Source organism: Syngnathus leptorhynchus, chromosome 3, assembly GCF_054491065.1.
Source record: "Syngnathus leptorhynchus isolate UIUO chromosome 3, UIUO_Slep, whole genome shotgun sequence".
In the NCBI taxonomy this organism is placed as follows: domain Eukaryota; kingdom Metazoa; phylum Chordata; class Actinopteri; order Syngnathiformes; family Syngnathidae; genus Syngnathus; species Syngnathus leptorhynchus.
The window spans coordinates 11,824,880-11,852,452 of record NC_141197.1 but is presented as its reverse complement, the minus strand read 5'-3'; the positions used below and the strand labels follow the sequence as shown (position 1 = coordinate 11,852,452).

Sequence of the window (27,573 nt, the reverse complement as noted above, 5' to 3'; positions counted from 1 at the left end):
AAATTGTTTTGGATTTTTCATGCCAAATGTTTTTTATTTTGTTCGATTTTCTTTTTTAAGTTTAGTTGGAAGGCCATGTATGAAATTAACAGGATACAAACGACATATTTGTTGTCATTTTAGCTAGTTTTATGAATGTAAATTTTTGTTCAATTCTTTGTTCCTTTTTTATTTTTATTTTTTAGAAACACTTATTTGTAGAAATGTGTACATTGGCTTGATTTATAACAATTTTAAAGGCCAATTTTGAAAACTTGGAGATTTTATTGAATCATTAAACTTTGGAAGTATTGCTAACAACAGTCCTCTTAAATTCAGACATTCAAGTTTCACTTTAAAGGGAATTTGATGGTGAAGAATATCAACGTGGCCATTTTTCTGGATGCGGCACTTGGAATAAAAAAGTTTGGACACCCCTTATTTAGAATGTTTGTCAGAGCCGCGGTCCTCTTAGGGCAGCTTCATGAAGAGTCCATTACCCATGGAAGAAACTGGCACGGGGCAGGGGAACTGAAAGAGGTTCATGTCGGCCGTGAGCGCGGCCATGGCGGCTGGGTCGTGCTCGATCTGCGTCCTTAGCGCGGGGTCGATCTTCTCCAGCCGCCGCTTGATCCTCTTGGCCTCGCGTTCGCGGATGAGCCGGGCCTGCCGCTTCTCGGGCGTCTCGTTGGCCCTCTTAAGGCGCATGGCGTCACGGTCCCGCTGCAGGCGCCGCGCCCGCTGATCCTCCGACTCCTGCATCCTCTGCATGCGCTTGGCCTCGCGATCGCGCAGACGCCGCAGCTCGCGTTCCTCGTCCGTCTCGCAAGCGCGCTTGTTCTTTTTGGCCGTGCGCTCGCGCTCCAGCCGGTGCAGGCGGGACTCCAGGGGCTCGTTCTTGCGGCGCAGGGCCCATTTGCGCATGGGGGACTGGGACTCCACCAGCTGCTGGTAGGCCACGCAACTGTTGCACACCAGGAGCACGCCGGCCGGATACACGGGCATCGGACTCAGGATGTCCGGAATGGGAGGAAGACCTGAGGAGGAGGAGGTGAGGGCATCTGGGATGGACGCCAGCGACGGTCCTTCGGACAGCAGACTGTCGGGCAAGGAGGGAAACGAGGGCCCTTGGCTTGAGGGGCCTTGACACGGGCCGGACATGTGGCACGTTCGATGGCCTTGACAAAGGCTGCTGCTGGGTTCATGGACTTGACACGACTGGGGACCTTGACAGGAACTGGGGCTGGGTCCAGGTCCGTGACAGGAATGAGAGCCGGGTCCCGGACTGGACATGGGAGTACTGGAAAGCGAGTGGGTAAGGGGACAAGTATCACCTCCGCCGGAGGCATCCAGCCTGCTCGTGTCCAGAACGTCCTTGAGCTTCTCCCTGAAATAAAATACCAGCAGAGAAAGCCAAGATTAAAGAAGACACCGCCCGGACACACACACACAATTTAAAATCACACATTGACTTCTCCTGACACCAAATCAACGTCAGAGTTCAAGTTCACACTCCTACACTAGTTCCCAAAATTAAAAAAAAATGCATTTATTTAAATAACGACTGTATGGTATAAACAGAATGTATGAATACTAATTAAAATAATATGGAATATTTATAACAAATAAAAAAAACACATTGACAGTGTAATTCTAATCTTAAAAATGAAATCCAAGCGAGTAACACCTGTTGAAATTGTCGGTGTCTGTGAAGTGCGCGCCACACACGGCGCAGTTGGAGAGACGGTCCTCCGAGTGAATGAGAAGATGGCGCCCGAGCGAGCCAGGTGAACTCAGTGCTCTCCCACAGACGGGACACACGTAGCTCTTGCTGCTGCTCATCAGGCTTGTGTGCTGCTTAGCGAAAAGATTCACAGAAATATGATCACTTGAAAAAAAAAAAAACATTTGCAAATAGTTGCTTTTACTTTGGGGGGAAAAAAAAAAAAAAAACAATTCCCGACATTTATCTCTCTTATCTGACTCGTTATGGCATTTTCTGCACTGTCAATCTGAAATGAAGTCCTGGAATTTAACAAAACATTTTCGCCGATTCATTGATTAAACTACAAAATAATCGAAAGATTACTGAAAATAAGCCTTAGTACTGCTATTGTGCAACATAGATGCTAATTATCATTAGCAATAATCACGGAAAAAAAAACTCATCTTAAAACACTTCTCATGTAAATGAGATGTAATGTAAACATCAGTCTGTTTCCTCAAATGATGCAAATATCAGTTATATTGGGGTTGTCGTTTACATTTCATGGTGGAGCTTGATCTTTGAGTGACCGGCCTGTGCTTAGCTCACCTGGTAGACATGGGAGATGAGCTTCTCTGGGCTGCTAAAGTCCAGCGTGCACAGAGGACATACAAAGTTGCTGTTGTGGTCGGAGCCTTCCTCATTCTCCTGGCGAAAAAGCAAGCGCCTTTCAAATATATATTGTACGTACACAATGCACATTCCCAACAATGCTTTAGGTTCATTCTGCAAAACCCCAGCCCAAAAATAGGTCAAATTGAAGCCTATCCGCCGGTGCAGTTTAATGACATGTTAAATGTGCAAGTGAGCCGCTATGACTCAGTCATTGAGACACGGTGCAGTGTAGCATCTTAGACATGACTCACCCTGATGCTGAAATAGAGAACATTTGCTAAGCAATAAGAGCTGCTTCGCCCTTTCACTTATCTTTTAAAGAGGAATTGAACGCTCAAGTTTTTGTTTGAATATTTTGGATGTACCCCCCACTAGTCTGAAAACTATCTTTTAATTAATATTGTGTTTAAATGATTTTTTTTTTAAATGAAAACGATGAATTCATCCATTTTCCTGCATTTGAGGGTGCCGTCATTTTGGCTAATATTGCCATCTGCTGTCAAACTAAATTAACAGCACAATTGCAAATTAACTTTCATTGCGCTGGTAAGTCACGCTGCCCATATTTTTCACATCACGAAACCAAGACGACACCAAAAAATCGTGTCCATTGCGAGGCTTATACAGAATGGAATAGCGAGACAAGTGACTGCCAGGCTGAAGATTACTGGGAAGAATCACAGAAAAGCATACAAGGGGGTCTGTGGAAATCTGTTGTGAATGGTATCCTTCACCTTCTTGTTAGAAAAGCACCAAGTTGTGCAAAAAGAAAGAATAGTTGGACAGAGTAGAAAATGTTCATTATGATGTAGACAGACTGGATTACGTTGTTTTCATTAAGGATGGGAGAGTGATCTATTGAGCAGTCATGAAGGATGCAGATATTAACTAAACACTTTCGTATTTGAAGCAAAACAAATAAAATCTGACTGAAAGCCTTCCTCGCCAGCAGTTGGTCTACTGCAGCCAGTTGACACATCATGTGCATCAGAAAAATAAAAAGGTCTCTTCTGAGAATGATGTCATTGTGCTCACTGAAATGTCATGTATACGCCCCCTTGTGGAGATGAAGGGGGAAGTGCCGACCCACCCCATTAAGTTACATCCCTTATCCCTCACCTCTTTGACTCCTGCTCCTTGCAGGCGGCACGGCGCCCTCTTGGCAGTCATGTGGTCGTCGTTGGAGGTGTTGGACGAGGAGTCCGGGTCGCTTTCGCTGTCTTCTATGGAGGCAAACACAGCCCTATCAATACAGACGGGACAACAGAGCACAGGGCAGGGCTTACTCTCACTACCCCCTCAGTGCAATCAATGTCGCCGCCTCCCTCCGCCGTCCTAACCTGTGGCGCTCTCGTGTCCGATCACTTCCTGCGAGTTGTTGCCGCAGCACTCATTGTCTTCGGTGAACTCGTCCCTGCCGTCCATGTTGATAGTGTGCTGAAATGTCGTGATGCCGGAAGTGTGGAATGGCCCTGGAGAGAAATAGAGGGATATGATTCTCAGGTGCTAGATATGGTTTTGGTGTCAAGATCAAAACAGACCACGGACAAAAAAAACAAAAAAAACAAAGTGACTCGTGATAAAAATGAGTTTAAGACCCTGCTTAATAGAAACAGATAGTCATAAAATGGTTTATAGTGGGAGGCCATTGAACAGGGGTGTGTAGACTTTTTACATGCACTATAATAATCCATATTGCAGTTTCAGAACAAATTAATGACAGGGATGTCCATGCGACTATATTTAGGTGAAGCTTAACATAGCAAAAATGTATTGGGCAACAAAACAATGACACAAGGTTCTTCATCTCCATAGCAACGTACAATCAGCCTTTGGTGCCTTATTTACCATAAGAAGTCATTAATTTTTCAACACTTGTGCATGCACCAGCGGTCCCCTGAAAAATAGTAGCTCGTGCGAGCCTCTCTTCTATGAACACTTTATTTGATGATCAATGCTTGCGAACAAAAAAACTAGCCACCTCCCAAGAATCTCTGTAACCACCTAGTTAATCATCATCAAACAGACCTTTGGAATCCATAGGAGGAGCAAAAAAAAAAAAAAAAAACAAGGCAGACCGGGGCCGCTTTCCCCATCAGCCGTCCTGCGCTGGGACATAATGAATGCGATGCCAGCCGAGCGCGCTGACATACGCGCGCACTTCATTTGCATCCCAACCCCCCACCGCCGTTTCACACGCACATGCAGTCTCATACATGCCGCAGTCCCACAGGGGGGAAGTAGGTTGCACTCTTTTTTTTTTTTCCTGGAGCTCGCCATCCTTCTTCTCTTCTCTCTCTCACTTCCACCCACACAGCCAAACAGCCCGGCCGCCCTCGTGCGTAGCTCCTACTACTTCCATAGCTACACCGCCAGCTCAGATTGGGAGGACCAAGCTTTGGCCATGGAAGACTTCCTTTTTAGCTCCTTCACTTATGTTAGCGCTCTTGACCCCTTGCAAAAACTGCACACAACACCCCTTCCCGGGAGATACCACTGTGGCATTCAGACCTTGAAAAGGAATAACAAATAATATTTGTTGATTAGGCTTCACGCGATCAACATTTTGGAGCCGATCAGCGACTTTAAAAAAAGAAAAAGCAATCACCGATCACCACCAACGGCAGCGGTTTGACACATTGGTGAACCATCATCTGCTTCAGTCAAAAATGTCTGTTGATTTTTTGGTTGTGTAATTAAATTTGACATATCAAAAGTACTAGAGGCATAGGCACTGAGTATCTGTGACTGGTATCGGTCCAAAACACAATTCCTAATCTTTTAAATGATAGTGAGAAGCTCGATTCAAAATTGTCATCTGTATGTTAAGAGGAGGTTTGTTATTCTACTACTTGGGCACTGACCAAACAAAAGTGACGTGCGAATCCAGTTTGGGCACTTTTCCCATAGAATCCCGTTTGTTTGCACTGCTGGAGTGCGTCCGAGTACTGAACCGTGGACCGGCACGACGAGCGAGTTTCACACAGCCTTGTGATTGATGTGTGGGAGATGCTCCCTCCCCCCGCTGTGAGTCTGTGTCTGTACATCTGTCTCTCCACCCTCCCTCCCTCCCTCCCTCCATCAGTCTTTGCCACTGCGATGTTATCTGTGAGTGTCTGTGCGTCTGTATGCAGGAGGTGACGCAGTGTCTGACTGAATCCAGACAAAGAGACAAACTCATCAGCCAACAGACATGAGACGATGAAGAGGAGGAGCAGGGGGGGGGAGAGGGGATTGAGCAAAACATAGACCATAGAATGCCAAAACTCAACTTTGTGTGCCAATCAATGAATACCCCCTCCCCTCTTCTCATTCTTCTTTCAGTCACCATTAAAATGCTGACACAAAACATTGTCTGAACCTGCAGGAAATGCCGCATTAGGGTTCTGAACTGAATAGCGGGCCCGTGGACTTTGCTGCCGCGCATCAATGTTAACGCTTGAAGTTGACTAATTACAAAGAAGACTTTCCACTTGCCCATCCGTCTGCTGCCGGTACCAGACCGCAACGCTCTGCGGGACAGCGCAACGTCCAGCTGACAAGACGTCTTCATACATCTGTGCCGGCACAGATCGGAGTACAGCAGATAGCTGCGGCCATCTTTTTCGTCAAAATGTTTCACCTAATAATTCACAGACGGCAACTTTGTGCTACAACGTTCATTGATGCGGCAACTTTAACCTAAGGAAAAAAAAATAATACACAAAAAAAAACTTGAATGCTGCAAACAGACAGACACAAATCCTCTAGGCAAAAAGCAAAACTGACTTCAAACATCCATAAACGTAGTTTTCAAACTCTATCAGAAAGTCTTTGCGTCCTTCTTTGTTGAATTACTTGTACAGACAAGACCAATCATGATGTCACACCAGATATTTTGGCTACACATGCTGAGGTCCAAACACATGCCAGATCAGGATTTACTATTCCAAAGCGTACCATGGTGAAAAACTGAATCACTCAGCGGAAACATGACTATTTTACTCTTCTGTTATCACACTCAACTCATTAGGGGGTTAATCAATGCACAAAGACTGACTCGACGTTTGAAACTAAAAACCAATAGCTGATTATATTTGCGCTCCTGTCCTGAATCTGGGATGTCAGCTTGTTCTTTTGTGTAATGATATCAATTTAACAACAATATATACAAGTCTCTTAGCAAAGCGTAATTGTTTTTGTACGAGTCATTTCGAGCCCATTATTGTGTAGCTCTCAAAGCAGTACTGTGTGTGTGTTGCAAAATAGTGGACATAAATGCTGTCAAATCAGCCTCCGGCAAAACGTTTTGCACGGCTAGGATGTTTTGGCAGAACATCGGCAGTCTCTCGAACCGAACACATCCATGGGAGATGAGGGACGGGCTTTACCCTACCCCATGTGATGATGAATGGTGGGGTAGATCCTAGACAGGGCAATTTATAAACAAGAAATGAACCAGATGTGACCAAATATCCTTTGTAAACACATGTAGTAAGAGTTTCACGTGGCTCCGTGTATTTCAATGGGTGACTATCGAAAGCTTGGGCATGCATCAGAGCCGCATGAAGCTCACACCTCGGTACTGAAATCAAAAGGCTATGTTAACTGTATTTCATTCTTCCTTTAGAAAGCACACCAGTCCGGGCATGTGCGGTGTCGGCATTTTCAATTCTGTTGACAGTCACGGAAAGTGCCAAAGTAAGTCAAGCAGAAGTAAGCAACAGACCTAGGTGCACTTGCACATCAATCGCTGAAATACCTACAGTCAACTTTGAAGGGGTTGGTCTGTTTTCGCCTGGACATATTATGGTCCACCCCCAAGGAATGAAGAAAAAAAAAAAAAAGGATGAGGAATCCCCTCCGAACCCCCAGGACGCCCCCTCCCCACACCGGTCCAGGTGGAAAATGTTGTGTGCCTCCACTAGAATCGTCGATGCAAAAAATATATACAATATGAATAAAAAAAACGACTCCGGGCGTCACATTCCTGCAGTGGAGATAAACCCAGAATGGTATTTCCAATGAAGGGGTTCCATTTTTCAACGCCGACTTGGATCGACGGTGCAGCCCCCGGAGCAGCTCTGGTGAAGAGCCGCTGACGGGCGCGTGCACGCCGCTGACGGGCGCGTGCTCAGTGCGGCGACGCTCGAGCTCAGCTGATCTGTCACGTACAGCCTGCCGCGGTGCATTGTGGGATACGCACAATCAACGCGGAAGTGTTAGCCCTTAAGCTAGTCGTGCTAGCAACTAGCAAGTACAAATTTGCAGAATATCAGGAAAGGCGTTCATTTTGGATACAACAAAATTCGTTTCATTCTTGAAAACTGTGAAAATGTATGCAATCGACTCTCATATCAAGAAACGGGTGCATTTTTTCGAAACAGTTGCAATTTAAAGAGAAGTATGACTAGGACTATTCATAAAGTGTTTACATTTTCAAGTGGTTACTTCTGTAGCATTTTGTGGAAATCACAATATTCCATCACTGGTGAGTTACGTTTAGAATAGGCCCACGGGTCACTCACAGGGTGCTTCCGGCTACCATGTGCCCAAAGGCACCACTTTGGTGAAATCTGCATTCTAAGGATTATTTTTACCAAATCTGATTTAGTGGATAATGACCATAAAATCTTTGTGGTAGAAGGTCTTGTGTTTTATGGACCCTCAAATGATTTATACAACTAGTGCTCTGGGATATCGAGGACATAGAATAAGTACTCAACCGATTTGCCATGCACAACTACGTATTAATCAATTATCGCTGGATTTTGGATGGATTTTCATGGATCGTTGGGATGGAACAGATACAAAATGTGCCGCGAGGTGGCGCTCTTCGCCTCCACACACCCAGTGCCATAACATTACACTAGTCGTCATCACTGAATGCCACGAGTAAAAGGACCGCATCACAACTTAGGATAGAAAAGTGATATTCTTCCGCTGGTGAGGCAGGAGGGGGAGCTTAAAGAGAAAGTAATCCACATCAACAAAAATGATATCATTAAAAAGTGCCATTAGTGTTGGATTAAGAGGCGCCTCATACATCCAGCACAGAGCAGACGGCTTAGGATAATTACTTTTTCAGTTCGGTTTGCTTGTAAAAGCAACAAAATGATGTTAGCGAGCTGGCTAACAGGCTAGCTCTTTATAATAACGATGCATTATAACAGGCGTTAAACAACACCGCGCACGTTCTAAACCAATGCGGACCTATAGTACTGACGGGACAAGTGCTTTACCCATGTTCTCCGGCGATCATCAGCGGATCAGGTGTGCGTCTTGGAATAGAACAATGGCAAGATTTAAACAAGTCCTTCGATGAAAGCTAACGCTACTGTACGCTGCTAAACTTGAGCAAACCTTTCTTGCTCCAAAACCTTTTGGGACATGTCAGTGTAACCCTCCGCCTGCAGTAGATGTGCTGAGGCTGGAGTAGCCACCATTTTGCATGTCGAGTGTGTTCCTCCCTCCATTGCTTATAGAGACGATTCCACTTACTTTCTGGCATCACCACGGCTGGTAAGTGCATTGCGAGTGAACCCCTGTCACCAGGGATGCGGAAACGGTACTGTATGATAGAAATAGTTGTTCGTTTTGTTGGTATTGACGTTGACAACTCAGTGTCGCGCTGCATAGGAAGTGCTCCTCAGTGTACCGGGCTTGTGTCTGTCAGAAGCTAAGTTAGGTAGGCTACACACAACCATTCATACTGCGCGACTACGAGCTACGATCGCCGTGACAGCACCGTAGATCAAATTCTATCTTACCCGACTCCCGCAATCATCACCCCATTTGGGTGTACACGCCGGTGGTCTTCATTGAAAGAAAACGCAGGTATAAACGAATGAGCAGGTAGTAGGCTAACAACGCCTTGAAAAAGGCCGCATCATATCCTGTGGACAGGTTCAGGTGTAATTTCCAAACACAATCGCACATCCTTCTTTACATCGAAATTGTTTTGGGACCCAAACGTCGTGTAATAGTCTAATGTTAGTCAAGGCGAAGGTAACTTATTCCCAAGGTGTTAACTTTAAATGCTATTGCTGTTAGCATGTTGCTAGCCGAAATGTGTAGGTGTCATTTGTGTCACTGGAAGCAACGTTGCAACATGAGCGAACAGGGAAATGTAAAGCCTTGCTGTGGATCTCTAACTTTTTGGAGAAAATAATTAACTTCTTTAAGTAACACACTCATGATCAACGGTAAAATACAGTAGCTTAGTAGGCCCAAGTGCAAGTCAAATATTTGACTTATGAAGGTATATTTAATACTACTTGCAACGCACTAAGAGGGGTTGCTAAAATTTGAGACCTTATTTAACCACACAAGATGAGCATAATATTCCCAGTTGACTTGTGCATCAGAACTAAACAACATTGTCAAAATAAATGTAAAAATAACTTCACCACTGGTAAGAGATGAGGCACAATAATTTCCATGTATGTTCCTTTTATCGTCAATTATTTTTTTACTGCCAGCTAAAGGGAGCATTTGCTATTTTAATACTGTAAATAAGATTTGAATATAACGTCACTTTACTAACCTCCCTCCACTTGTACTGAGTGCAAAACCTCTAAAAAGCTTCTGCACAAGATTACCATGTTATCCGAACTGCAAACCTAGCGTTATTGTCTCTCTGACTGGAGCGTGGCAGGTACGACTGTAGAGCGAGAGAGGTCGCAAAACTCGGCAGCCGCCTGCGTGGAGTTAACCATCCATTTTAAAGAGCACAATTTGCACTCAGCTAAAAGTATTGTCATCCATGTTTACCTGAAATTATTTCTCCAAGGTGCTTGTGAAATGGTATCAATGTGTAATATCGGTGCAGTTTTATGACTAGTATTGGTGCAGATATTTAGATACATAGGTGTTTGCACTGTCTACATTTGACAAAGAATGAGAACTAATCTATGCAAAATGACTTTTTGAAACAAGTTTTACATCTTTTTGCCCTCTGTGTGTACTCAGAATAATGAATAATTCACCACAGCTTTCAAGAATGCGATTTTCAAAGGCTGTTTAATCCGTTGTTGATGCTTGTAGTACTGCAGGTTGACTTCTCCCAGCGGTAAACGGATGCTTTGGCAAGCTTGTTTGTCGGTGTCAGCGCCCTGAAAGAAAATCTCGCGCAACAAAACTCACGAGGGGGGGGGGGCGTGTTAGGAACATTTCACACTACATTCAACTATTCCCATATGAACGGCATATTTGGTGCCTCACCCCATTAGGATTTTTCTTGATCTGATAAACTGTTTCTTATTCCACCACTCATCGTGTAGGTTTGAGTATTGTTTAACATTCAAGTCATTCAAATCACTTCTATATTTTTTGAAATGGTCAGAATTTGATCGGCCTTTGTGAACACCCAAAATGCTGCCTCACTCATCCTGACTCTCACCACAGTGACATTAATTCCAATGCCTAAGAGTATTGGGTATCAAAAGAATGTAAGATGTAAGAAAGCTGCCTTGTTCTGCATCCAGGAGGAATTTTTAATTAAAACCCGCAGCTCTTGATAGGGGCTGGATTTAGTGTTCAACACAGCAAGCGACTCCAGACCCCTTTTGGAAAGACTGCAGGTTCCATGGACGGTGTTGGATCACACTCGGCAGTTTGCTTTGTAGCAAGACTTATTCCCCTCGACCCTGGCTTCGACATTTTGTTGCAGCCTATTCTTAGCTTGTTTATGAACTGACAATTTGTGTCATGTTGCGATTATATAGTTGTTGTTGTTGTTTTTTTTTTTACTGCAATGGCTTTAAAATCCTTGACAGTTGTTAAAAAGAAGTTCGCAGACGGCTCTTTCACCCCTTGACCGCTTCAATACTTTTCCAACTATTGATTAAACTAGCTAACATTCATTTTTTTGTCCTTTTGTACAGATGCACTGTTGTAGTGCACTTTCATAGGGGATGACTTAAGCAACTCATTATACCTGTCGCTAGCATCTGTGGTCAATTTTAAATGTTGTCATTCTAGGAACGCTAAACAAATTGCAGCCAGGGACAAAGTATTTAACCGCACAATGAGTGTGGGAAATCTTGTGAGAATTTTCTGGCACACCCTGTGGTGCACAAATCCATTTTGAAAACACAGGATTTGCTTACATTTGCTACAGAAGCTTAATTGTGTTTGGCAGTCTCCCAAGTGAACTAATTGGTGGTCATTATCAACTGTAATAATAGTTTCTCAGTCCATAGTTCACCCTGTTTTTTTGAGGGGGTTGGTTTTGTATTTGATTGGGTGTTAGCGTTAATAATCACGGGAGAATTAAAAAAAAAAAAAAAAAAGGTGTGTTCCACATATAAATCCATCAACCTTTGCCCAGAGCATGAAGCCTGTTTGTTGACAGACGTTTACCAAGGTTTGGGATTTTGCCTCATAATTCTTCTTATTAGTCATACCATCAGCGGATGTTGTTGGCCATTCTATTTTGGACCTGGTGTTTTAGTTTGCCACCTCTGTTGCAGAGAATGCCAGCTCCGATCAGATTGCGGGAGCTGATCCGGACTATCCGGACAGCGCGGACCCAGGCAGAGGAGCGCGAAATGATCCAGAAAGAGTGTGCTGCTATCCGCTCATCTTTCAGAGAGGAGGACAATACATATCGTTGCAGAAACGTGGCCAAGCTCCTTTATATGCACATGTTGGGCTACCCGGCGCACTTTGGGCAGGTAAGTGACCAGCATCGTTTGCACAGTATAATACTGATAGTCTCTCGGTAATATCACAATCCAAACTCTCCTTTCCTTGTGTTTCATTTCCAGCTTGAGTGCCTGAAGCTGATCGCATCGCAGAAGTTTACTGATAAGCGAATAGGTTATCTGGGAGCTATGCTGTTGTTGGACGAGAGGCAGGACGTGCATCTATTAATGACAAATTGCATTAAAAAGTAAGCTGGCGGCCCGAGCTTCAATGTGCCCATTAGTTCTTCTGCTAGGAAATCTGTTGTTGTTCTTCAAGGAAATGTGTTGTCTCTGAGTGTTCCTAATCTTTCTGACCTGTCTCTTTGTTGAAACACAACCAAGATGCATATATTAAACAATGTTCTCTGCTGTGTTGAATGTAATTATTCTCTGTTGATCCTCAGTGACTTGAATCACAGCACACAGTACGTCCAAGGGCTGGCCTTGTGCACTTTGGGCTGCATGGGCTCCTCAGAAATGTGCCGTGACTTAGCGGGAGAGGTGGAGAAGCTGCTCAAAACATCCAACTCTTACTTGCGGAAAAAGGTGAGCTGCATGTCAATGAACAAAGTGGCTCCTAGAATTCAAATGAATGTCGTCTCAAGCACAAAATGTACAATAACTCGTCCTTTTCTCTTTCCGTTATCCTTTGTTTTGTGTCTAAAATGTTTGTTTTGCTGCCAGGCGGCGCTGTGTGCGGTTCACGTCATCAGAAAGGTTCCTGAACTCATGGAAATGTTCCTTCCAGCCACAAAAAACCTGCTGAGCGAGAAGAACCATGGTTAGTGCAAACGGTTTGTCAGGATGCGTATAGTGCCTGCCCTTCACCGCTCCGACACTTGTACTGTTCCCTGATTCTCTTGACGTGTCAGTTACAGGGCAAAGTAAAATTAATGAGCACCAAATTAAAAAAAAAGAAAGATACTGATTCGGTTGAGAAATACGGATGATCAATATTGAGCATTCAGACTTTGTCTCGAATGCCTTCCAGCTTTAGGTTGAATAACCTGTTAGTAGTTTTCTCTCTCAAGTACCAGTGCTGTGCTGTCTGAAAATATTTTTAATAAGTGTTTAACACCAGCATATTTTATAAATTCATAAGACAATAAGTCAGCAAATTGGTGTTTTAATTGAAATAAATTGTCATAAATCAACGTTTTGTCCATACACTTTTGACCTGTATTAATTAATTTGTCTCAGATCAGTGAATTATTTTTTTCATTTATTTATTTCTTCAAAATGGTTCAGTTTAAACGCGTTATGCGTCATTGCTCATTTCTTATGCAAAGTGAATGGGGGTGTAGTCTAAAGCGTAAGTACATGTTTGAAAGCTGGTCCTGGAAGTGCAGAGACACTTTGGTTGTTTGGCCGCACACTTTCAAGCAGACAGAGAATACGTGCGCATTCACTTCAGTGGACAACATCAATGTGCGTTCTTCTTGTCGCTTATTACCACATGACACCCCAACTGCATGATTTTCCATTGCTGTTTGAAAATAATCGGTTGAAACATCTAGCGTGTCATTCTAAAGCGCCTGTGTAGCATATGAGCCACTGCCTTGATTAGTTACTGCGGCGTCAGTCGCGCTATTTATTATAATAGCTGAACAAGTGTGATGGCTGCTGGCTTTGCTAAACCTGCAAGCTCATCTCCAACTCGCCAGCGAAAGTTTAGGTACCCTCCTTCACAGCTGCATAAAACATCAGTGCATTCCCCCACAACTCCCTCACCGTAATGATTTCTCATTTGTTTATCCCCCAGGTGTTCTCCATACATCTGTTGTCCTCCTAACTGAGATGTGTGAAAGAAGTCCTGACATGCTGTCTCACTTCAGAAAGGTACAAACAAACCCTGTCTTATTAGCTCATGATATTTACCTGAGCTAGTATGATTAGTTGATTTTTTTTTTTCCTCATTAAAAGTTCACCAAACTGAGCTGCTTTAATGGAAAGGCTGCATGTGATGTAAGAGATGCTTGAGCTGCAACTAAAAAAAAATGGACAGAAACTAAAGGTAGAGAGGATTTAGTGTTACCGCAGTCTCACACCACTCTGTGTAGAAATAAGTTGATGCCGTGGCGGCAAGCCAGGAGTAAAAACTTTTTGAAAGCCTCGGCATGTCCAAAGTTGGGAAGAATTTTGGTAATAAATCACAACAGCACTTTTATGATTGCCTACTCATGAAAACCATCTGCGTTAGCTAATTTAATATACCATTGTTAGGTAAAATGTAATGTGGTGCCAAGCTTGGTTAACTCACCTCTTAAGGCCCTACCTTGAAAGACATACACACTCAAAGTCACAGATAGTACAATAGACTGAATGGCGACCCAAAGTGGACAAATATCTCTAATGCACATGCATTTTATTTAAAAATGCTTCATATTTTGTTTCAAATGAATCAATGTGATTATATTATGAGTTGAATACTCAAATTTAGACATTTTTGACAGCTGCAGCCCGAAAAGAAAAGCCTGCGATAATGCCCCTGTTTTGTTCCACTTTTCATAGACATTACATTTGTGACTACCTCTGCTAATAGCAGCATTTAATGCCTGCATTTGTACTCTGCACTTTTCTAATGGATTTGGCTGAGTAAGATCATGTCATACTTAAAAGTGTCATACTCGATACCTCCCTTGTGTTCACATTTTCATCTCTCAGTTTAAGATTAAGTGAGCACCCGTAAGGGAAAGTTAATGGCAAAGCTCAGCGCCGTCAAAACATGCACGTCCAGCTATTTTTAGGTCACGTGCAGGATAAAAGTGTATGAAGGCAGAAGAAAACGGGATGTCTGCACACCGGATTAACAGCTCCCAGCACTAAAATGGCACGAAGCAATGATTCACCGGGCGAGCCATTAAAGCCAAGAGAGAGATTAATCCCGTGTGCCTATAGCCACTTCTCTAGCAAATAAAAGTGGCCATTAGCCAAGTGGAATTCTGGCTTATCCACTGTAAGACAATGCTAACACCTGGGATTTTGACTGAATTGAGCGTCGGTGTTTTATCTTTCTTTTGCTGATTTTTTTTGTTTTTGTTTTTGCTTGTACTCTATTTCACTTGCTGCTGTCGTCTCTCGATGCAGCAGAAAATATGCCTGAAGCGCCACCCCTCATGTTCATGATCTACTTATTTTGAGCTCTCTGAAAGTGAATGATTTTCCACTCCCTAACATCTACCTCATATTTTTTCTGTCATTTGTCCTTGTTACAATTCCTGCATTGTGTTAGAATGAGAAGGTAAGAGTGCATTCTGATTTCATAGCTGGTGCATGCTGTAATTAGTTTTCACTCTTCACAGTCACCTGAGATGTAACCAATCTGTCCTGTAATTCATGGTGCTTTTTTTTTTTTTTTCTTCTTCAAAATTGCTTTAATTTGGATTATCTTGTACGGTGGTCATTGCAATGTCAGTATTATCGATAGTATCCAATACGGTGGTTCATTTGTCAACTACATTTTTTTGAATCTGATTTGCTAAATATTCAACCCATTTGGTCACTGTTGAATGGGTGGATTCTCACGTGATTGTCGCCGGGGGTTGTCGCTCGGAACCGATATTACTCACAATGCTAATGTTAAGCTATGGCAAGAGATTTGTTTTATTTTGGATTGCTTGTCGCCATCCCCAAAATATCTGTAAAATGTGTGTATCCGCTAAGCTTGGTTGTGACGAGAAACCACCGCACTTAACGTTGAATTAGTTCTCAAAAGTAGAGCACTTGATTTTCTTGTGGTTTTCACAAAATCTAATTCTAAAATAATGTTTATTTCCACAAAGTTCTTAGTGTAGTGATCTTGTTACATAAATGCATTCTTCTAACCAAATATTTCTCCACAAAAGATTTTATGACATATCAAGAGATTTTGATTTCCTATGTTTTTACTTTTTGACTTGCTAACCCCTCCGTTTTGTTCTCGATAGCTGCTAATGATAATAATGACCCCATTTAAAATTGTATTTTCCCTGACGATTGATGCAAAGCATTGGAATATTTAAACATAATATTGTGACACTACCTCTTTTCTCTTTTGATCTTGATCTCTTTTGCAGCTGGTTCCACAACTGGTGAGAATTCTGAAGAACCTAATAATGTCTGGATACTCGCCTGAGCATGATGTGTCGGGCATAAGCGATCCTTTTCTGCAGGTAAATCTCCTCAAACATCAGTTTGGACATCAAGCACACTACTTATGTGCAGCCCTGATTATAAATATGGTCAAGTATTATTGTAAATTTTATTCTTATAATTTGTCACTCCCTACCTAGAAATAAAAATGTTGTTGCAAAAGCGAGTATGCATTTAGGGCAGAGACTCTTAACGCTTCGCTTTTTCCTCCATTGGCACATATGAAATTATAGCTATAGAAAGTCCCATTGAGTTTGGCAGGGTTGTTTGGTGAGCAGCAAGTCATAAGAAAGTTAATTGCATTTCACGTCCGTTGGCCGACTTGTTTTCCTTTTCTTAGGTGAGGATATTGAGACTACTGCGAATTCTAGGCAGGAGCGACGATGACTCCAGTGAAGCAATGAATGACATTCTTGCACAGGTTAGTTTAGAAGACAGTTTGTTTGTTTCTTTTTTTAAACTCTGCTGTGACATTTCCTGCACAGTCTTTCGAGCAGCAGACACACATTTAAAGCAGCACATAGCAGCTGTGCAGTTATTGTATTCCATAATGAGAGGCAAAGGGAGCCAAATCAAATTTTTAATCGCACAAGAATGAGACTGATCACACAGAAACAAATGCTGTATGATGATAAATAGAGTGATCCATCGTCTGAAAGACTGCTGATACTTTATACTATCTGACAGCATTTATTTATCTTGCGTTGTGTTCATCAGTCCGTACACAAAAATAAATGTTGGATTCACAAAAAAATGAATACCTGTCTACTTGGACCCTCACCAAATGTCTATAAGGTTGAGTTTAACAACTATGTGTTTGATTATACTCGGGTTTAGGTCGCAACAAACACTGAGACAAGTAAAAACGTGGGCAATGCAATCTTGTACGAGACTGTGCTGACCATCATGGACATCAAGTCCGAAAGTGGACTGAGGGTGAGCAAATTCAATTTGTACCCATCTTTTAATTATGATGCCATTCTGACATATAACGCTTTGTGTTACAGGTTTTGGCGATTAATATATTAGGTCGATTCCTCCTTAATAATGACAAAAATATAAGGTAATTTCTATTTTCCTTGTTTTCCTGTCCTCTTGATTACAAACAAGCGGTACTCTAAAAATGCTAATTAAGTTGGATATTTTCAAGTTTTCACCTGACACTTACATTAGGCCAAAATTGAAGAGGGTAGAGGAGAAATCAAAACCTTAAGCAATGTATTTTAAAATTCACCCCTGCAGATATGTGGCATTGACATCCCTACTAAAGACGGTACAGACTGACCACAATGCAGTGCAGAGGCATCGGAGTACCATTGTGGATTGTTTAAAAGACCTTGATGTGTCCATCAAGAGGTAAGGGGGGGGGGGGGGTGATTTCCAGTAGTTTGACACCGAGGACATTCACCTTTTTTACGTAACTGTTTTGTTTCTGTCCTTGATCTGCTCCTCGCTACTGCTACTGCAGACGTGCAATGGAACTGAGCTTTGCCCTGGTGAACGGCAACAACATTAGAGGCATGATGAAAGAGCTGCTCTACTTCCTGGACTCGTGCGACCCAGAATTTAAAGCAGACTGTGCATCGGGAGTCTTTCTAGCAGCAGAAAAGTACGACATTGACGGCTTACTGTTCAATGAGAAGAGAAATGCTGTGTGATGATTACAAGAGTGATCCATCGTCTGAATGACTGTTGAAACTTTGTATTATCTGACTGCATACGTCACTTGATCACCTTGTCGTATTGGGTGTCACAAACGTAATATTTCTCGAAATGTAATTGCCGCCTTTGTGTTACAGGTATGCCCCTTCAAAAAGATGGCACATAGACACTATAATGAGAGTTCTGACGACAGTACGTTTCAGCATACCCCACACACCCAGTGATAAAACTGTCCATTAAAAATGAGTTATTTCTACCAAAGATCTACTCGTGTTTTCATCAACATATCTGCTCGTTTTTTGTTTTTTTTGCAGGCAGGCAGTTACGTCCGCGACGACTCCGTGCCCAACCTTATTCAGCTCATCACAAACAGTGTTGAGATGCACGCATATACAGTACAGAGACTCTACAAAGCTCTTCTGGATGACATCTCACAGGTCAGGACTGGGACCCGGCGTCAGATATACCGCAATTCTTGTGCACTGTTTTTATGTCGTAGAGAAGAAGAGGTGAACTCTTGTTTCTGTCTGTGTAGCAACCTCTTGTCCAAGTGGCATCCTGGTGCATAGGAGAGTATGGGGACCTATTGGTTTCTGGTCAGTGTGAAGAAGAGGAGCCCATTCAGGTATATGTGGAGAAATCAAACCTTTAAATATATATATCTGAACACCAACGGTGCAGGAACATCTGTAGACTAATTCTAGTATAATATTCAAAGGCATTTCTCCTTTGTAAATTATTGCTCCAAAGAAGCTGTGAGAGAAGCTGAGTCATTAAAAATACATTAGCAGTTTCCGAAGGGTGGGGGGAGCCGGGAATTGCTTGCTGTATTTGATGACTCGTCACAGCCCTATGTGCAAAACATTTGTCTGTGCTTAAATGTGCATGTTTCTAAACAAGGTGACTGAAGATGAAGTTCTGGATGTGCTGGAAGGGCTTCTAGTATCCAATCTGTCCACGCCTGTGACTCGAGGTTATTCTCTTACCGCCATCATGAAGCTGTCTACTCGCTTCAGCGGTGTCAAGTGAGTCACTGGATTTAACACTACGTATTTGGAAAAACATGCACCCCTTTAATTTCCTGCCAACATCGAATTTTCTCGTAGCCGGATCAAGAAGGTGGTTTCGATATACGGCAGTAGCATTGACGTCGAGCTGCAACAGAGAGCAGTGGAGTACAACGCACTTTTCAAGAAATACGACCACATGAGGTGAAGTGGCAACAAAACCAAAAGACCTAATCCAAATAAAATGGACCATTCAGTTCGATTGCTCTTTTCTGGACTGTTGCTGTATGGTTCATCCTCCACTGCTTGTCATCCCCCTCAGGCCAGCTCTCCTCGAGCGAATGCCCATTATGGAGAAAACAGCCACTAATGGCCCCACAGAGATTGTGCAGACCAACGGAGAGACGGAACCCTCTGTTGGCGACTCCAAACATCCACCCCCTGTCAGTCAGCCAGCCCACCAGGTGAGCCAACCAACCCGCAGATGGAATACATTTTGGAGTGAAGCACATGTAAATACTGAAGAGGATGACGCACTTGGCACTTATTCCTCGCAGGCAAATGATTTATTAGACTTGCTGGGTGGTAATGATGTGGTGCCAGTCATCCATACCGCAGCGCCACCCAAACCTACGTCGTCGGGAGGAGAGCTGCTGGATCTGCTGGGTGACATCTCGCTAAGTGGTAGGGTACTCCAAATCTATCATATGTGGTTTTATTTCGAACTGGGAAAAAAACATGTTGTTACTCAGTTTGATTAATTTCAGTATACTGTAGAATAGAATACTTTTTGTTCATCTCCATCGTCAACATTATACTGACTCCGTTAATTCGTAGAGGCCACGTACACCGTTCAAAATTGTTATGCGTGTAGGATTTAAATTAAGCTTTAAAAAAAATCTGTGAAATATTGTTCGTGCAAATTATTTTTCACTATTGATTTGATACAGTTTTGCTCGTTTATTTCCCAGCTAAGTCGGTTTCTAGGGAAATTACTTCCCCTTTTTAATCACGTCAACGTTTTCATACAGTCTGGGGAAAAGAAGAATCTTTTTTCTGATTAAAAACCGTGAACTAGTCCTATGTCTTGCGACAGGAATAAAAACACTGGCCATCTAAAATTGTGGTTGTAGGCTGCAATGTCAGCAATGTAAGCAGAGTGAAGTCTCGGGCTAGAATAATGGAGAGATATTTAGGGTGCCAGAAGATGTCAAATGACCTCTGCTAAATTAATGCACATCTCAGTCTTGTCCCATCCTACGTTTCATGCCAACAAAAAGCAGCGGTTGTAGTAACATTTCACATCGTACATCTTTGGGCTAAAAATATTTCTCATGGACGCTAACATGTCTCGGGGAAGACATTCGAGTATTGTAGATTTTGTTGTAGGTGTGGTCTAAAATGTAACCACTGTTCTGGATAGTGTGTCTTTGAGAATCCATTTTGTAATTGGTAATGGTGCACCAAACTGTGGCGTGACCTTCCCTTCCCAAGGCGCTCCAGCCCCTGCTCCTGTTCCCTCTGTTCCCACCTCCCAACCCCCTTTTCTCCTGGATGGCCTTTCCTCCCAGCCCCTCTTTAATGACGTTGCAGCTGCAGGTGAGACTCCATTCTCCCTTTTGCGCATTCCAGTGGCTCATTTCCAAACACCTGCCGCTCTCAAATCTTCTCGCAGGTATTCCTCCTATGACGGCCTACAACAAGAACGGCCTGAAAATAGAATTCACGTTTGAGAGAGCAAACCCCAACCCCAACGTCGCCGTCATCACCATCCACGCTTCCAACTCCACAGAAGCAGATATGACAGACTTTGTTTTTCAGGCTGCAGTACCAAAGGTAAACGGGCGGGCACCAAATCTGGCAACAACGTTAATCGTTTGTACAGGAACGCGCTTGTTCTCCATTCTTTTGTCTTCTTTCTTGTTTGATTGGCGAATTTTGATTTTTTTTTTTTACATATGTTGTTTTTTTTTCTTTATTTGTCAGACATTCCAGCTGCAGCTTCTGTCCCCCAGCAGTAATGTCGTCCAAGCGCTCAACCAGGGAACCGTCACACAAGTCATCAGAGTCCTCAACCCACAGAAAGTTAGTATTCGCTAGTCTGAGTCATGGTGTTTTTAAATTGTCTACACACCCAGGTTATGAAGAAAACACGAGAGTGTTGTCTATACTCGGCAGCGGTTACTTACTTGAATCCTGGTGTTTGCGCAAGGGTGTGTAGACTTTTCATATCCACTGTATTTAACTAGTCTTCCAATTCTAGCAACAGCTGCGAATGAGGATCAAGCTGACGTACAACCACAAAGGCTCTCCGGTGCAAGACCTGGCTGAAGTCAATAACTTCCCCCCTCAGTCGTGGCAGTGATGAGTTGCTTCTTTTGCTCCTAACCCCCCCCCCCCCCCCCCCCCCCCTCTGACGGGGACTATGAATTTTTTTATTTTTTTTCCACCTTGACCTTCCTCCTCCCTCTTTCTTCCAACGGACTCCCCCCTCAGTGACATCACTAAACGCACAGCAGAGCATCTTTAACAAAGGAAAAACCAGTTGAGATGAAGAGCCGTTCGATAAGCGGGATGATCTGTCAGTGAGCTATCTGTTTTCTTTCTTTGCTGGTGTCATCATCTCTTGTTAGTCATGCCACTTTTGTTTCCCCCCCCCCCCCCCTCTCACATGAACATTGTACTAAATATAACATTAACTCACTTGATAAAATGAATATTTATGATTGCGCTGAGCCTTTAAAGCCCCCAATAATTCACTTTTGTGACCTTTCTCAGTTGAAAATGTCGTCGCATTTCATCACTGTCCGGTGGAGTCCTCGCACATCTAAATTTACGACAAACAAAAGGGCCATTTTGCTTGTTGCATCATTCAAGTTGGCGTTTTAACTCCCACAGTGCATCAACACAACCCAAAACAGGCATAGTCAAATGTATCTGTCAAAGTTTGGATATCAAAACACATCGGGACTTTGAATCCCAATTCGACAAAGCTCCCACAGTGTCTAAGATAGTTAGTGTGCAAGCTATTCAATGGATTTGTGCTGAACCTATTTCAACACTTTATAAAATTGTTTCAAAATTTGAGAAAAATAAAACAATCCAATTGGTACATACCATTATTATCGTTGTGGAAATATGAAGTCTTCTCCGAGCGCGATGATATTCAGCGACCATATTCTTGCAAAGTAGACTATCCGGGCAGTGTGAAAAATATATTCCACTTTATGAAAACACTCACATTTTGAGATGGTTATAATCGTGATGCGTAAATCGCAATTTCTAATGATTATTATTTTTTTTTTTCCCCCGTGTGGCTCTAATGCAGTAAGCTGGTTAGTGAGATGTGTTTGTTTTACCCAATTGAGCTTCTCACCTCGCACAAACTTCTGTAAATGAAGCCTGTTCTGAATGTAGTTACATGCACTGAATGCTGTTCTCCCCCATCTCCTTATTTCTCCTCCATCGATGATACGGCCATCACATCGGCACTATTTCTGTGAAAATATGTTTGATTTCTTTCAGTAAATCGACTTGATTATTTATGCCTGATATCAAAGTGACGTGCCTTTCTGACTTGATGAGAAAAGTTTTGCTAGTGAGGGAGGGAAGTGATTGTGATGGATTTGAACTGCTACATCATCTTTCACCTTATTCAAAGCGCATTTGGAGAGCTTTACTGGACCTCCACAATCACGCAAATGCTCACAATCTGATCCCCAATTGTCCAGTGAGTGAAAATGTTGCTGAGCTTCATTTTTTTTGCCTGATAGGACCCAAACGAAGCAAATCGTAAAAAAAAAAAAAGGCAGCTAATAGATGTCACTTTTTTTTTTTCAAATGATGACATCCAAGGTTGTCACAAAATCTCATTTAATGTCCTGTCCCAGTTTTCAGATATGGATTTACCTAATTAATCGAGTGAGGAGTTTTTTTTTGTTTTTTTTTAGTCGTGCGATTGATTTGGCGGCTCTGGTCTTCTCTGTCACGGGAGGCTACCTCACAATCTTCTCTCTTTCTACTGACTCGGAGTGGTCGGCCTGCTTTTCGTCCCCGGTCGCAAGCTGCATGAAAGCTGACGGCCGTTTGTACACGTCCGCCGTAACAAGTTAGCGACAAACAACCTTAGCGGCCCCACAATGCTTTGATATTCAATCACTATGCTTCACTATCTAACTCCTGTGACCAAAATCGGAGAGACTATTAGCTTTGGAAATATTTTTCAGCTACGATATGTGTATATGGAGGAAAATAATTTCACTTTTTTTCTGTTGTTGACAAATGCTATATTAGCTTGTTTTCTGTACATATTGAGGGCTTTTACAAAATTTTTGTCTCTTGTACTATCTTTCATCCTTTTTTTAGATACCATTTTCTAAACCAGTTCTTCACTATGTATATTGTCTAAAATAGTCCAAAGTAGACAACATCAGGCTTCCTTCCCTGTATCACCACTCATCCATTGTAAAAGGTATAATATGATCTGCTACCTGTACATTGTATATAATTGTAAAACAAACAAAGGCTGATCCACTTAAATAAAAACCCACATGAAGACTTCAAACGATTAGCTAGGACATCAAATTGTATGCATATATGTACAAAAGATTCTTAAACTGCAATCGATTGACGAGGATTCCTACTTGGCTCATGGGTGTGGGTGGATGTGTCGTCTTTTTACAACGATAACTACTGAGGCTAGTCGTTAAGGGTTTGCCTTCAATGATCGAACGTACTACTGAGAAACGGAAACGTTGCACAAGTAAGCTTTCACAATGCATCCCCAGCTTGCTTCGTTTCACCTTTTCTGTTGGCCTTGTGTGTGCCGCTTTTTAAATGTGATTTCGTTCTTACTTTTTTTTTTTTTTTAATGCAGTACTTTCCCGACACCTTTACTATAATGGTGGCCCGAAATTCACCCCAATTCAAGACAATAATACAACTGCCTCCCCTCATTCCCCAATTATTACAGTACATGTATCTTCTCAAACAATTTGAAAGGAAAGCCATTCGAGCATTTATTTAATATCCAGCCTACTAAGCTCTGTTCTCATAGTTGGACATTTCAGAACACTTGTAGAAAGAATGTTTTGTGCTACTCTACATGTAGGCATGTCACACACTAGTTGCAACAATGGCATGAAATTGTATTTCTTGTGAGCATCCGAAAAACACTGGACAAAGATGCATTCTGTCATTGTTTTATCATGAGTGTAACTCGTGACATGATCAAAATGTACTTATTACAATCTAGTGCTTCACTGACAATACTAGTAGCATGCAGACGTCATACAGGGTACAATTTTTCCTCACCAGTACTAATATGCCAAAGTTGTCCTTACTCTGCAGCGATATCATTCAAGAGTGCGAAAAAACAACAACACTTCATTCATTTTGTGTAACTTAGTCGATCCAGTAACTAGTGAGTAGTAGTTGCAGTCCGTGCACGTCAAGATGGATATCAAAGATATGGAATAAATACTCAAACGGCTTCCCATTAATCTCGACTGAAAACTGCTTTACATCTCATTCGCCACAAGGGGGAGCTGCGCAACACTAGAATGCGGGTGGGAAGGAAAAGTTCAGTCCAGTTTGCTCACGTTTGTTTTGTGTGTTTTTGTTTGCTTGTGTTTGTTTTTCGAGTAGTTCGTCTTCTGTGCCCGTTGTTTTTAGTGATGCTCATCACTTTTGGTAAATGAAGTGCACAAGTGCTTTGGACACACTTGAAGGAAGCAAAATGATCTGTGTAATCTGTGTGCGCGTGCTTGGTTTAACCTGATTTTATTTGGTTGCACATTTTGAACTTGCAAGCTGCATGTGAAAGGCCAAGTAAAAAAAAAAAAATCATTTCTACTTGACCTACTCATTTTTGTTTTTGGGGTAGCTAATGCAAGGAACATTTGTGAATCTATCCCACCCCGTCATAGGTTACTCGTGTGTACAATAGGATAGTGATCACATTAAGGATGAAAGAAATGAAGTGCACTCCTAGGCTCGTCCTGACTGTAAAACAAAATTGATTTGTTGTAGCGGAATGAGCGCCTCTATTTTTATTTTGTTATTTTAACCCCGCCCGTCCAACTACCACCAAATTTGACGCGTTGAATCCGCGGCTCGAAGGTGAGTGTGACTGTCAGACTGAAAGTATATGATATGATTGAAGATGACAAGTTGTAAACTATTAAATGGGATATTTTTAATTGATGATGTGTGTTCTTGTCATTTGGGTTGCAGAAAATGATAAAGCAAATAAAAAGTTAATACTGTAAATCTAGCTTGTTTTTCTTGATGACATGGAGCATCGATGCACCACGGACATCATTGACTATATATTTGGGTTGGATCGGGAGAGAATAAGTTTTTACTGTATTTTTTAAATACAATAACATACTGTAGAAACTTTTTTACTGACGGTAAATATTAATTTTACATGATCAAGTAAAATACAACAACTGGAATGCAATGTTGACTGTTTTTATTCATCTATATTCCTTCATAATGTTATTGATGGCAATTTGACTATTGCATTTATTGGGTAAATTTAAGACTTGTGAAAAAAAAAAATGACTAATTTTCTTTCTAGTGATGACAAAGCACATAGACTACAAGATGGGTTTGAATTAATGCTCAAAGGCTTTGGGTGTGCTCAAAGGTCTGTGGATTTCCCTGCAAAGGGGGCCGTAGCTGCCAGAGCCCGCCCACGTCATGTTTATTGATCCAGCAGCGGAGGCCCTCCCGCAGGGAGCCTGGCATCAGTCGACTTCACGGGGCTCACTGACTATGGAGCTCCGGCTCCGTGTGCGCCTCCCCGTGGGAATCAGTCGCCAGCCGCCCCCCACCACCACCATCATCATCATCACCACCACCACCACCACCACCACGCCACTCGAACTCTAGTGGTCTCCGCAGATCGCGAGCACCCATGGCGATGGAGGATCAGCCTGACAACAGCGGGGCTTGCATCGACAGGCAGCCGGACACGGTGCTCCACCGAGGCGGACTCATCCACGTCGGAGGTCACGGTTGTCGCACCGGACCTTCTGCCGCCCCAGCCGGGATACGAGTGTTAAAGGCAGGTGATATTTACAACTATGCCCCCCCCCCCCCTTTCCTTTTTTTTTTTTTGGGCTGTGCACTTGTGTTTAAACATGCCTTTCATTGAAAGGCGTCTTCTTGCATGACAGGGCAAAGTGCATGGGATACTCGTAACATTATGTAACGCGCTCTCATCTCATCTCCATACCCACGATTAGGGGAATTATGATAAACGTTCACATCGAGTCCGGCAGGAATTGCGGGCATCGACATGCACAAGCATCTCACGCTGATTTAAAAGCGGGATAGCCACGCATAGACCACTCTACATCTTTCCTGTGATGCCACCAAATGAAATGTTCAGTTTTGATGGACACAATCGGAGATGTTTTAATTTAGCATGATCTTCTACTGCCTGGGCTGGAATTGGAGCTCTAGTTGGAAGGTGATCATTGTGCTGCAGCGTACTGCACGCAACAATCACCTTACTGTAGTATTAAAGAGTGTTAATCGATATTTAAGCTTTATTGGATTTATTATTTGGACAAATTTTCTTTCATTCTTATTGTGTTGATGAGGTGTGCCTAATTTTGTGGGCAGTGACATCATCCAGGGAATGACATCATTTTGTAAGCGCAAAAAAGAATATGAGGAGATATTTGTGTGGTGGCAGTGAACTCAATTTCACAACAAGCAGCACTTTGTTAGATTGTGAACAATTTGTAAAGGCAGCTTTTTATTGCCATTTCCAGTTGAAGTCAAACTAAATAAACAATGAAGAGAATTGCAAACGCAGAAAAAAAGTTGTCGTACAAAATAAAGTCAACTGATGAAATAAAATTCATTTAAGTCAACACATTTTTTAGCTTTACCTTAGTGGTCTGTTTAGCCTAATCCTGCAGACCGGCTAACCCTTTCGCGTCTGATATCGGAACACAAATGGTGGAGCAAGACATGTAGACAGACAATATAACAATACTCATATGAATGTGTTGCATTGCAAAAAATACTAATATTACTGTAGCCTTTCTGAAGCAGTCGTGAAACTATAATTATGTCTCTGTGAGTGCTTTATATCGTCCCCAGGTGGCACCACAGTCAATAGATAAATTGAACAATCAATCAATCAATCAATCAATCTGACAGTCAGTCAGGCAGTCAATCAATCAGTCAAACCTTTCAACTGGAACTCAAAGTGGCCCAGGACCAATGATTAAAATTTCAGTCTTGTCCTAGTTAATCTGTAGGAGTTTTTCTGTCACCCAAGATTTCATGTAGAGGGTACAGTTCAATAGAGCATCCTTTGGACTGGTGTCATCATAGCTGTGGAAATTCACTCCATGACACCTAAAATTGAATTTTGAGGCGTGCCACATGTTAATAGACTTTCAAGACGCATTTATCAAAATTTACCATTCAACGTCTCTCAGTGAGGTCGGATAAAAACCATTTAGCGTTATGAAAAGTCATCATTTGTCTGACCTACTCAACATGGCATGTGAATGAGGTCCGATGTGTTGTGATGATCTGTCAACAGGACAAATGTCATCGGCATAGGTCAGCACACTGATCACCTGACCTGTACCTTGACAGCCTTGCCCATGAATATTGTGACTCTGAGAGGTCAAGGTGCGTTCTTGACAAATGCCAATAGCACTCTGTTGGCTTTTGTGTTTACGAGTGCAAAGTCATGGTGCAGCTCTAATACGCA

At 42.5% G+C, this 27,573-nt stretch overlaps 2 protein-coding genes across 14 annotated transcripts; one reads left to right on the top strand and one right to left on the bottom strand.

Annotated features, from left to right (window-relative positions):
* Positions 1 to 46: 46 nt before the first annotated feature.
* znf821 (zinc finger protein 821) lies at positions 47 to 9,255 on the bottom strand. Of its 8 annotated transcripts, none has more exons than XM_085906878.1 (6): positions 9,109 to 9,255; positions 3,700 to 3,831; positions 3,479 to 3,582; positions 2,294 to 2,392; positions 1,667 to 1,833; positions 47 to 1,366 (listed from the first exon to the last, which is right to left on the bottom strand). In XM_085906878.1, exons 2-6 carry the CDS (start codon positions 3,782 to 3,784, stop codon positions 451 to 453), a joined length of 1,371 nt encoding a protein of 456 aa, XP_085763004.1. In that variant the 5' UTR covers positions 3,785 to 3,831; positions 9,109 to 9,255; the 3' UTR covers positions 47 to 450. The 8 variants fall into 8 exon arrangements, with proteins under 8 accessions (XP_085763004.1, XP_085762999.1, XP_085763005.1 ...); XM_085906873.1 differs by lacking the exon at positions 9,109 to 9,255 and adding an exon at positions 8,840 to 9,020 and having other exon boundaries at positions 3,479 to 3,579; XM_085906879.1 differs by lacking the exon at positions 9,109 to 9,255 and adding an exon at positions 8,840 to 9,019 and having other exon boundaries at positions 3,479 to 3,602.
* Positions 7,809 to 25,097, top strand: ap1g1 (adaptor related protein complex 1 subunit gamma 1). 6 transcript variants are annotated; one of them, XM_085906870.1, is made up of 23 exons: positions 7,809 to 7,829; positions 11,812 to 12,015; positions 12,109 to 12,233; positions 12,432 to 12,573; positions 12,712 to 12,808; positions 13,790 to 13,866; positions 16,083 to 16,178; positions 16,499 to 16,579; positions 16,996 to 17,094; positions 17,166 to 17,221; positions 17,401 to 17,514; positions 17,627 to 17,767; positions 17,958 to 18,012; positions 18,135 to 18,257; positions 18,356 to 18,445; positions 18,721 to 18,845; positions 18,927 to 19,031; positions 19,150 to 19,291; positions 19,385 to 19,511; positions 20,322 to 20,426; positions 20,503 to 20,663; positions 20,814 to 20,912; positions 21,091 to 25,097. In XM_085906870.1, exons 2-23 carry the CDS (start codon positions 11,815 to 11,817, stop codon positions 21,190 to 21,192), a joined length of 2,463 nt encoding a protein of 820 aa, XP_085762996.1. In that variant the 5' UTR covers positions 7,809 to 7,829; positions 11,812 to 11,814; the 3' UTR covers positions 21,193 to 25,097. The 6 variants fall into 6 exon arrangements, with proteins under 6 accessions (XP_085762996.1, XP_085762997.1, XP_085762994.1 ...); XM_085906871.1 differs by lacking the exon at positions 7,809 to 7,829 and adding an exon at positions 8,294 to 8,314; XM_085906868.1 differs by lacking the exon at positions 7,809 to 7,829 and adding an exon at positions 8,362 to 8,860.
* Positions 25,098 to 27,573: the final 2,476 nt, after the last annotated feature.